Source organism: Tachysurus fulvidraco, chromosome 24 (genome assembly GCF_022655615.1).
Source record: "Tachysurus fulvidraco isolate hzauxx_2018 chromosome 24, HZAU_PFXX_2.0, whole genome shotgun sequence".
Classification (NCBI taxonomy): Eukaryota; Metazoa; Chordata; class Actinopteri; order Siluriformes; family Bagridae; genus Tachysurus; species Tachysurus fulvidraco.
Window position 1 is genome coordinate 14203352 of NC_062541.1, and position 12300 is coordinate 14215651.

Consider the following 12300-nt stretch of genomic DNA (forward strand, 5'->3'; position numbering starts at 1 on the left):
CTCGCTTATTCAACGTGCGTTGGGTGTTGTGGTGTCATTGATGTACGCCATCGAGAAGACAAAACAGTTCTTCTAGACTTGATGATTTAAAGGTGGCTCTTCTGGCTGAGCGTGCACTCTGAAGAACACACAGCACTATTGTTGATTGATAACAAAACGTCGTGTTGTGACGTTGCTGAGAAAAATACACGAGTTCTGCTAAGGATCTCCTTGACCTGTCACATACGTATAAAGCCCTAACATGCCTTTCATGGTATCAAAGGTTTAGTATCTGAGAATAAGTTTCAGTTAAGAGTTTATAGAAATAGTACACAAAAATCCATCATAACTAGTTTACTTTATAGGATCCTCCGAGGTATTAGGTAAAGGTTCATTTAGACCTCTTTATTAGGACCGGTGTGAAATGGTGAACTTTCTTTAATACACTGGCACTTACATTACAGCTTATGGAATTTGGTAACTAACAAATAATTTCGATTTTTCGTTCTTTTTTTTTGTTTGTTTAGAAGGCAATAAAATACGGTCCATATGGATACGGGATCAAACGGCACACAGTATCGTGGTTTCTGTAACAAAATGAAAATATGGCACCGGAATAACATGTTCAGATGCAAATACACCACATTTTCCTGGCTGCTAGGCACAATGACAAGACACACATAGCCGGTTCTAGTGAGAAAAACAATGCATTGCTTAAAATGTCTCTTTTAACAATAAACGTATTATGAGTACATGAAAGTTCTTTTACGTTCCCATTATACGCCTTATTGCTCAGTTTGTTCACACAGGCATCTGGGAGGATGGAAGAGTTTTATTACTTTTTTTTTTTTTTAAATGCGGTTTGAAAAAGTAAGTGTTCAGCTTTCGTGTTTGCAGCTGTTAACTTTCTGTGGTGTATTTTTCATGACAAGAGTTCATGGATTTCAAAACTGTGCACAATGACAGACTGTTGCTCTGTTGCAGGAAACCCAAATGTCATGCAGTAACTCATTTCCCCTCCGTGATTATGGGATATTTTCTCTACCAGACATTTGTGAAGCTTGTTTAAGCCTGCACAAACAGCTCTCCACCCTGTATTTTCCCAAGCCATCAAGCCCCTTGCATTCTAATTGTGCAATCCTGCCAAAAGGAACTATTCAGAAAGATTCAAACATTTGTCATATTTCAGTACAGTAATGAAAGTTAATGAAAGTGCAATTTTAAGGATATTTAGGTTTGGCTTTTCATGCTCACATAATGTACTGAATACGCACGGAATCATTTCTGTGACTATCATCACTGTTGATACAGTGTCTAAGTGAAGCATAGTCAAGATTATAGCAGTTAAAAAATTACCTCCTGGGGGGAAAAAATAATAATTTGGTCTTTGTATCATCAAGATATGGATACCTTGAATCTAAAATAGTCTTTATTATTATTATTATTATCATTATCATTATTATTATTATTATTATTTACCAGTATCCTCCCTTCCATACAGACACACTCCTGGAAAAAGAAAGGTTACTTTAGAGGAACTAAAAGCATTGTGTTTTATAGACTACATTTCAGGGCAGCTACAGTTACAGGCCCAAGAGCCAGGAGCCAGGCAAAGTTACAGCCCTGCAATTTTTCAATAGCAAATTATACAATGCTGACAATCCTGTATGTCATAGATCTTTAAAAAAAAAACTGCCTAGCAAGTAATCTTTTAGCCACCGAAGCCACATAGGGAGTTTAAACCTGACACTTCTGACGTAAAAGACCGAGGGAACAGGCACGTCCAGATCAAATTATAACAGTAAGGATTTTTTTCCTGAAGAAAAGCTCTGTATAAACTTAACTGCTGAAACAGTAAATCACAAGAGTTGACTACTATTTAATTTACCCAACCTACATTATAAATGAATCCATTCAATCCTACCACATAAGACCAGGGAAACAAACCATGAACCCTCCTGAGATCGTCCAGATGGTTTCAGAGCTGATAATACAGAATTATGAAATGTGCTTAAAATGTCTGTACAAGCTGAATTGAACAAAGGTTTTCATACTCAGCATCCATGAGTGAAAAACAATTAAATCACTATATACATATTTCTATTTAATAACATATACGACCAAGTGTTCTTTACATTGTTAATGCTTGTCCAGGGACTGATGATACAGAACCTCTTATAAAGTATGCATCGTTTTTCTTTTAAATAGGCTTCTGGATGATTAATAATGTCGGCTTACTTTCCATCACGGCCTGTTGGATAAATATTAACGCATTTGGCTTAAAAAAAAAAAAAGCATGACTTTTAAAAGCAAGGTCATGCTGGCTTAATAACTCAGCAGAGCATTACGTAAATAATCCTCAAAACAGTGTGTGTTTAAAAAAAAAACAGGCTGAGGGTGTTTCTTAAACATTAAGATCTCACTTACATTTCTTGTTATACAATCCTGACACAAACGTCGTTGTTATGTTGTTCATGTCCCTTCCTAGAGATATTTTAAACAAACCCATAGCCTTTTGCATTAATTCACACATATCCCCGAGTACGAATTAAAATGCCCAAAGTCTCTGAAAGACTTCATTCACTTAGACCTTCTAAGAACCTTGATAGATTATAGAGCAAATTTAAATACCTGGTTTTATCTGCTTTCAGCCGTGCTGTGATTATGGCCGATCCTTACAAGGGCATTATTAAACATATATTTTATAAAGCTCATCACACACACACACACACACACACCCTGATTAATATTAGACTGAAACGGTACCTTGTATTTAACTGTAAGATAGATTAATCAAACATCTACAGAGTATACAAAAAGACACACTGCTTGTGTTGCTGTAAACCATTTTTTTTTTTTAAACTTTTTTTAATGGCCTACATTTAAAGATTCCTGCTAACTTCACAATATCATATTTACATATCAGGTCTAAGCATAAGGATTATTTTAACGTTGTGTATTAGATGAAAGTCACAGTATTTGAGGCCTGCGAGTGAGGAATGCTTATATAATAATAGCAAAAGAAACATGATTCATCACCTCACTACTGATATAGTGTATTATGACTGAGGTTTTATGAACTTTAAATATTTTTATATCCGATTTGTGATATTTATTAAAAATTAAGGTTTATGAATCAGGATTGGTGGCAGATATTTTTAATTTTCACCCCATGATCCTTTTCTTCAATATTAGTGCTTAAATACAAATATGTAAGCTTATGATTGCCAATGAACTTAAATAAAAAAATTAATTAAAAAAAAATAAGCCATGCAATAAAAAAAAAACCTTATATATTTAATATTTAAATACAAGTGAATTAAATGAACATGGGCATGCATGGCTAAAATATAAACTAGAAGGTATCTTGTGGTGAATTTATAGTTTATTGAAAGAATGTAGTCTGTCTGGAGGCAGTGTGTTTTAGCATGCTGGCTTTCTGGAAGACATTTCGGAGGCCAATTTGACGCTAAACCGAGCGCTAGACTCAAACCAATGCTGAGCTGCATAATAGAAAGAGACAACAAAAGGACAGGAATATGTTGATGTTTATTCGCATGAAACGCATCTCAACACCCACCTTTACAAGAGCAGTCAGTGAATGTCACACACGAACAATTAAACGTCCAAAAAAGGCAAAAATATATAAATAATATCAACCAAAAAAAGTCGGCGCGCCTCAGCAGCCAGAACAAAGGAGTCTCCAGTTACTGCTGAAAAACAGCACCAAAAAAAGGGAGAGAGAGAGAGACATGTCGTTGTCTTCTTGGATTAAACCCCACAGTAGCTAACGTGAACAAAAGTGGAGGCAGAGGCTATTTATTGCCGTTTCGTCGGTAGTTAATAACTTATCCAGGCAGCCGTGAACCTTCAGGAACAGCCGGATTGGTGACATTCCCACGGCGATGCAGCGCGTAAAATAACAATCACAAGAAATATCCAAAGTGCGTCTTTGCGCGCAGTGGGATTCAAAGTCAAGAAACACAGGAAGCTCGCACGAACCTGAAATAAAAATTCACACCACCGTCGACACGATGCATGTTGCTTTCCCCTTCACTTTACGCACTCATTTCCTTTCCAGAGAGCAGGAAGACTTGAAACCGCCTCACCGGGGCGCAGCGGGCAGATTGAAACCGCACCGCTTTAAATCAACACTTTAATCATCCAATAGCCTTTAGTACAATAATCCTACACGCTTTACACGTTTTTGGGACTTTTTAAAAAAAAATTATTTAAATTCTAATTCATAATTTAAATTCTAATAAAGTTCAAATTCTCCAACAACAAATTTTAAGCATTGCAAATTACCCTAAAAAATTTCAAATTATATATATATATATATATATTTGCAAAATTTAGGTTTTTCGCCCGTGCAAAAGTTTTGAATTCAGCACTATTAGGCATAGTATTGTTTTAATCCTAATGGTTTAATAAAGTCTCAGGATTAAAGAAAAATTAGAAGCGAGTAATTATTAATGCCTGTCTGTAATAAACACTAATTAAACAGACCTGCAGGATATTTACACTCACCTTAAATTTCGAAAGTTAATTTTTTTTTTTTATATATTTCTAAATATGGGCTAAAACATCTACAAATCCACGTGCGTCGATTAAAAGAAACCTATTAATCGGCGCAGATGCAGCAATAATCAAGTCTGTATCCGTATGTTTTAATCAGGAGCGGCCTTGAAACTGCCCTCCACAAATTCTCTGCCTGTTTTGATCATTCAAGAAAGGACTGAAAGAGAGGGGGCTTGAAACAGTTCAACCTCCTTGCTCCATAATTGGTTTTATAGAGCTGGCGAAGAGCCAAGGTGTTTACTCGCGGATGATTGACAGAGGCAGCGTCCTATCGCGTGGCTCGCTGTAGAGAGTGTCAGGTTGGGATCATGGGGGCGGGGCGTGTTAAACAATGATTGTTTCATTGCAGGATAGTTGAGAGCTACAGTGGTGTGTGTGTGTGTGCGCGAGAGAGAGAGAGAGAGAGAGTGTGTGTGTGAGAGCGAGCGAGAGAGAGAGAGAGAGAGAGAGAGAGAGAGAGTGTTTGTGTGTGTGTGTGTGTGTGTGAGAGAGAGAGAGAGCGAGCGAGCGAGAGAGTAAGCTTGTGTGTGTGTGTGTGTGTGTGTGTGCGCGCGCGCGCGCGCGTGTGCTCGCGAGGCCTTCCCCCTGTATAAGCGACCCTCTGTGTGCGTAACTACGGTTGGTCTGTAAATGGAGTATAGGAAATATTTCACCTCGCGTTGGGATTTTGCGAAGAAAAAGGATTCTTTAAACTGAACCGCGATTACAAGTAAGGTGTCCAAGTTGATTACAAAACCCCAGTGTGAAATGCAGTTGTGTTTAAGACGCAATCCGAAATCATTTAACTACAATAAAAAAAGGTAATAATGTAGCTAGGCGTCGTATCGGGCGCGTAAAACCAGCACAAACCGAGGGTTAGTTAGGTTTCAGAATTGTTTTCGAGACTCAATGCTTCCGCAGACATACTTCACAAAAGCACTTCTGCTGCTTTAATGTTTCCGCACAGAAAAGTTTTGTGGCTTGAAAATGGAAACGCGTAGGTTAAAAGTTTGAAACGTGGCCGTCGGATAATCTGCTGCTGCTGGTGCTTTAGGAGGACGTGCGTGTTTAAAATACACCAAGTGCTCTTTACTGCGTGTTATTCGTGTTCTTGTGTAACATCGTTGTGTTTTAATCATGTCGCGTTGCTCCAAACTCAGGTTTTAAATCAGCTCTCCAATGTCGGCAACATTTGTTTACCTGTTCAGGAGCCTTAAGAAGTAGAAGCTCGAGCTTTAGGTGAAACGTTTCGCTAAGAGGGATCCACTGGGTCGTCGGAATGCATGATCCACTGGATCGTCCGTGACAGAGTAGAAATATACAAGGAAACGGCCATGGTGTGGTTTGTTCAGAGTAAAGAGTCTGGTATCGTGTACATTAAGCTTACTCGAATGTGAGGTCTGACAACATTTGGGCTTCACTAAGCTCTGTTAAGCTGGATAGAAGTGATCGAGTTGCTTGCACATGACAATTAAACCACAGAGCGGTTTATCACCGTTGACCAAAGGTACTGATTTAACACCCTTTCATCACAGCTCGGTTAATAGCGCACAGAACCAAAAAGCTTGATCTTAAACTTTGATTTTTATTTTATGCTTCTTTACGCACCGCCTCCCAATGAACAACACGTCTAAATGGTAAAAACAAACCGTGTCAGGAAAGTAGTTTGCGTTCCGAAATCTGTTTTTTTTTGTTTGTTTTAATCCTCGGCTGGCGGATGTTTCTTTGATTATCTTTTAGTCAATGTATCCCATAATATGTCGATATTTACATAAGAAACGGTTGTTATTATGATTCGCCACTGTGTGTTTGAAACCTTCGCTTTGCATGAGCTCGGCTTGAATACCGAAGTGTAAACGCTGGATTTTCCCTGCGTAGTGTAGCGTACTGCGGTCGGGGAAAAACACACACACACACACACACACACACACCAAAAAAAAAGCAAGCAAATCATCATAAGCGATACGAGCACGATGGTGAAGGGACAACTACCCCGATAAAGTAATGCTAACATTTCTACAGCCCTCCTGCGCTAGGAGGGATCATTTATGGCAACTTAAGCGCACTTTTTTTTATCCTCCTGTACTTTGATTCAAACTGCGTCATCACGCCCTTGCTAAATATTTTCCTATTTGTACATTTATTTCTTTTGTATTTTATAGTCAAATCGTTTCGGATTACTGCTTTGTATTTATCCGAGTTTGTATTTTGTGCTGTGTTTTTTGTAGGTCGGCACAATGCCGGATAAAGACGCGGACCTGCCTGGAAATCTAGGGACATTACTATAAGGCTCTTTCGGAATAGCCGAGCGGAGCTTTGCTTTTTTCTTTTTCTTTTTGCGCCTTTTTCTTTTCATTATTTTTTAAATCGAGTTCGCCCTTGGGTGGATGATGGATGGCCGAGATTTCGGGCCCCCCAGATCCGTGCACGTTCCCCCGCCGCTGCTTTCGGGACTTGCCATGGAGCCGCACCGACTCGGAGCTTCCGCCGCGTCCGGGAGGATCCCACCGTCTCCCGGCCACCTGGGCGCGGGCCACCCGGCGGCCGCTCTGCATTCGGGAAAATATCTTTCTCCGACTATTAACATGCAATCCCACCACAGTAAGTAAAAAAAAAAAATAAAAAATCACATTTGAAGTTTTGAGTGCAGTGGAATTATTAGGTTGGTCTAGATTTCTGTGAAAACTTACTCGGGAAGTCAAAAGAGAGCATGTTAATGTTTTCGGAGTCTAAGAGGAGATTGCGCGTCGGTGCAGAATGTGTCCTTATACCGGATTTGTGCGCGTAATAAAGGGAGAAAAAAGGAGAGATTGTTTTGATTGATTACTTTAAGAAAACGCTCCTTTAACATGCATTAACGCTGATGATGTAAAATACACAAGCCGATGGCTTTGCAAATGGAATAAGACTCGCCAGAGAATGGACATTTCTGCTTAAATTAATTAATGAGCCATTTAATCTTTGATTTGATTGATTGACTGATGTTGAGTGTGATGTACAGCAGTGTGTCATGTGGAATGTTTTGCGAGTGTGTATGGATTAGGGGAAATATCTTGATTGAGCTGATTGCAGGCTGTGTGTGTGTGTGTGTGTGTGTGTGTGTGTGTGTGTGTGTGTGTGTGTGTGTGTGGGAACGTGTGATCGTGTACTCGCGTACTCGCTGGATCACTGAATTCTGTCGGCTGCAAGTCTACATTTTGGTTCTTGTCATAGGGTAGATTATACATATGTAGCCCTGCTATTTCCTTTAAAATAGTGGAGCAAATGAGCCTGGTTTAAATTGTGCTGGAAGTGAAATTGCCCCCATTTGTCTTTCTCCTTATGATGAGTATGTTAGAGGATCTGTTTTGACTCTGTTCAATCGGCTACTTTTTTGCTCGCTGAATCGGGGCCTGCATTTGTTTTGTTTTTCCTATTCTAGGATATTAACGCCGTGATGCGATGCTTTTATATTTTTAGAAAAACAAATGGTGAGATGGGGTACAGCACAATCTCTCTTCTGTAAGTCGGTCAGACTTTAATAGCAGAGCATTTTCTCTATGTACTGGTCATTGGTGGTCCAGGTCATGACGCGTTGTATTTGTTTAATGCACATAATTGTCATGTTCATAACACAACCTACTGTATGTGTCATTTTGACGCAGCGTCAAGGTACATTTGTGCCCCTTCCTCATGTTCACTGTGAGATTATGGGTGCCAAGGCGTTCTAAAGAGGTTATAACTGTGTGTTTGGAAATAAAAAAAATGTCCAGGCTTCAAGTGAAGGAGCTGAAATTGTTGGAAGAAGAATCTTTAAACAGTTCAAACGGATCTACCAAGCGTAGTAGTTTGACTGGAGTGTGTGTGTGTGTGTGTGTGTGTGTGTGTGTGTGTGTTTATGTATATATATATATAATATGTATATGTGTGTATATATTTATTTGTGTGTGTGTGTGTGTGTGTGTGTGTGTGTGTGTGTGTGTGTGTGTTAGTGCTAAGTTCCAGTGGATCTTGAGTGAAGTGGTTCAGGATAAAAAAGAAAATACTCCCTGTCATGTGCAGCTGGACTCCTGGTGTAAAAATAGGGTAACCTTCATCCGTGGGTTTGCCAAGAGCTGCAGGGAAAGTTCTTTTAGTCTTCAGTTCCCTTCAGCAGAATCGCTAAAAACACCATGACATTCTGAATGTGATTTTCTCAACTTTTGTTTATTTCTCATATGCCTGCTGTATTATGATACTTTGTTTATGATGTCAGTATTGCTTTGTCTATTGATGGAGAAGTCTGTGTTTTTAGTACCACGGTGTATTCATTTAAAAGAGGATGTATGGTTCTTTATCATTTGTCTGTGTATTGTACATATCTCCCTGGTCTGTCTCAAAAAAATGGCCCAATGAAAAATAATGGTTTTGGTTTGGAAATAATATGAAACAAAATGTTTATTGGCAAACCCAAATAAAACACAGCTGTTCTTCTGCCTCAAATGTACCCTTAGTAGTTTGTTTTGTTATCAGAATTAGTTTGATAGATTTACTCTCAATGCATATGGAGATGTCCATTACAGTCACGTGAGACTTCAGCTTTTCTGGTAATGATAGTGTATTTTTGATAAGTGTATATTTAATATGTCCAATATAGCACTCTAATACAAGTGCTATATTTGAACGGGGGGCGTGTGTTTAAACCACTCCAGCGTCTGTTGAATGTTTGTATGTAACTCCTTCATCACATTGTGTCAGTGAGATGAGCTTTTTGTTCCAACTGCCCCTTTCATAACAGGTTCATATGGGGAATCGGTTTTAAACCCAGCCTACATTTCGGGGTCATTGGTCATAAATTAACTAAAATTGCGCTTGGCACTGCATTATCTTTGACCGCCTCATTATGTGTTCAATACTATCGATTACCTTCAGTGATAAGGTACTGATAAGTAACTAGAAGGTTAGTGAATTTAGCCTGACACAAATTTGTTTATCATCTTTGATTTATAAATTGCTTTTGGCTTTTTGGCAGTTTAAAACCTAGTGGATAATTTAGAAGCTAGTGTTTGTATGGCGGTGATTTATGTGCAGTCATGCAGCTGCTGTGATTTGACTCAGTGGGTGTGTACGCTTAAAAATGTTGCTCTGTGTATCTGCTCTGACATGTTATCCCCTGTACGCTTTGCCTACTTTCTGTGTAGTTGTTTAAACAGTTCATTTTTAGTAGCAGTTTCCCCCTGAACAATCTCAATCAGTTCCTTTTCTTTCGAAACATCCCCCAACACCCCCCCCCCCACACACCCCTTAACCGTCATGCTACTAAAAGAACTGCTACTAATGAAGGGCTGTTTGTCCTTCATGCCTCTTTTTTTTTTTTTTTGCCACGAGTGAACTTAAATCGAAATAAAATGGCCTCCGTGCACAGAGCCAGCAGGCTGAAAATGCATCATATGTTTGTACAATGACTCATTTTTCTGAGAACTACATGAATATTTAATCTGTTCAGCTGCCAAATTTCTCTCATCAAAAGGAAAAACAGATTTGTCATGTCATTCTGTTAGTCCTTCCTCAGGACCAACCGCTTGATTATATTAAACATGTCATTTCAGTCATCTTGCCAAGCACTGATTTGATGGATCCCATGCATTTTTGTAGCTGTTTGATAAACATATAGGTTAATCTGAGATTATTAGACAACGTAAATTGAGCGCGCAGATAACTGTAAGAGAGACAACCAAACAGTTTTCTACTTGAGAGTGTGTGTGTGTGAGAGAAATGTTTTAATGGCTGCAATTAGTAATTTATCCTTGAGAGACACATTGGCAAAACCCCACAGATCAGCTTTTATATGAATTCAAACACTCGAATTTGCATTAGCGCTCAGATTGCTTCATACACCCAGGTGTGTGTTTCAGTTTTTTCTCAAGTCTTCTATATTTTCTCTAATTTTTTTTTTCTTACTGTTTGAAAGGTGAAATTAAGGCTGCACATTTTTTGAATGCTTTGGATAACACCATCAAATGTGTTCATGTAAATCTAAATCTCTCATCTTGCCTATGTGACTTTAACTGGGTGTGTTTTTAGTTGTTTATTATTATTATTATGACTGAAGATTAAAAAACATGCAAATAAAGTATGCTTTGTTCTAGCCCTTATTTCTGAAGCAATGGCAATCTCGGGTAACGTTTGTCCTAGTTAATGTAACGATAAGGACAGAAGAAGATAAGACCTTGATTTAACTTTGAACAGCCTCGAAGACTGGAGGGATGAAACTGATTTTTGTGCCAGTGCTCCTCTGGTATTGCAAGAACTCCAGGCTTTTATTAGGCTTCAGGGGCACCCTGTCATGAGCACAGCCATAAATAATATTCATCCAGCTAATAAAGTGAACTGTTGAGTTATTGTGGTACAAACATTCAGCTTGGGCTTGGGAAACATTCACTGGGCTCCAAGCATTCAGATGAAAGTGTGACTCGTTGTAGACTCCTGATAATAATGACATTTTCATGTTGAAAGTTTATTCATGTTGAAAGTTCCCCAACACAAAGATATATCTATTTAACTCATTTGTGCAGTATGAAAGGTGTTAGAACTGCTGCTCAGGCCAGAACGTGAGAAGTATTTATTACTAAAAGGTTTTCACTGCTGTGAATGTGGTATTTTAGTGATTTCAGTAAACTGGCTCTCAGCTCAAGCTTTGCTTATGTAGATGAAACCTGTAATGGCTTACAAGCCGATGTTCTGCCAAACCATCTTCATTTACTTGGGGAATGATTTGCCAGGATCACTTCATCCATGTTCGCTTGCTAATGTCCCCCCCCCCAAGTTTCTAGATAATGATTGCCTTTAACCGTTGAGGCTGAACATGTCCATAGACTTTTTCAGGATCCTTGGCTGGCTTTGGTAATGATCAGCGAGTAAATTATAGACATCTTGAATATATTTAAGTGCATTTAAAGCGCACCACATGTAAAAGTACATGTTCCTGCGCCATGCCACAGCGCACTCGTTCAAAAGGGGCTTGCGTAAGTAAAGGTTTGGGGGTGCGGGGAATGTAAATCTTGGCCAGATATGCGTTTGAAGTGGTTGTGCCTTTGGGAATTTGCAATTGATCAGTTTTCATACGGTGCCTCTGAGGCTCCTGTGGTGCCAGATCGAGGGCAAAAGTACATACATTGAAAATTGACTATTCAACGAGTTTTCTGACTAGCAAGCCTATTAAGTAGTGTTATGGAAGCTCCGCGTAGGCCTGCGTAATTAGCCCGGCTCGCTCTTGCGTCTCCCGCACACTTCAGCCTGACGTGTTGCTTACGATGGTCTGGATGCAGTAACTAACCCAGATAGACCTGTTCATCGACGAAATAAAGCTTTTGCGCGCTCGAGGCGTCATCACAAAAACGGACACCATGATGGATTATACACGATAACTGCAATGTTGCTCACAGCCTGTTAAGTCCTGTGGGAATTTCCTTCACTAGTTCAAGAGGCAGTGCTTCAGAACCTGAAATAAAATGAGTTTGTATCATTTGTCTCCTAGAACCTTGCTAACAAACAACTGTTTAGGAATTTCATAGAAAAGCGCCAATCTGTGCATCCTGAACCTGATACGATCAGTACAACCCCAAAAAACATGCAAGTCAAACAGCGATAGAGAGGTCGTGTGTGTGTGTGTGTGTGTCAGTCGTCTGGCTGCTTTTAAGATGATTACGACACTCATTCTGCTAGATCAGCACTCGTAGAAACTGATGATGGGTGTCTATTGTTATGCAGCGTCATTGTTAAACCAGGACGTGTTGCTTCACA

The 12300-nt window shown here is 39.2% G+C and overlaps 1 protein-coding gene across 3 annotated transcripts in view; it reads left to right on the top strand.

Annotated features, from left to right (window-relative positions):
• Positions 1–5048: 5048 nt before the first annotated feature.
• tnrc18 (trinucleotide repeat containing 18) overlaps positions 5049–12300 on the top strand; it is a 58346-nt gene continuing 51094 nt past the window's right edge. The window contains exons 1-2 of one of the 3 annotated variants that reach the window (XM_027148468.2): positions 5049–5269; positions 6768–7140. In XM_027148468.2, coding sequence (XP_027004269.2) covers positions 6927–7140 — 214 coding nt within the window. In that variant the 5' untranslated portion in view covers positions 5049–5269; positions 6768–6926. Of the gene's footprint in view, positions 5270–5346; positions 6047–6423; positions 6541–6767; positions 7141–12300 lie in introns of those variants that run through there. The other 2 variants (XM_047808127.1, XM_047808126.1) reach the window with 2 other exon arrangements.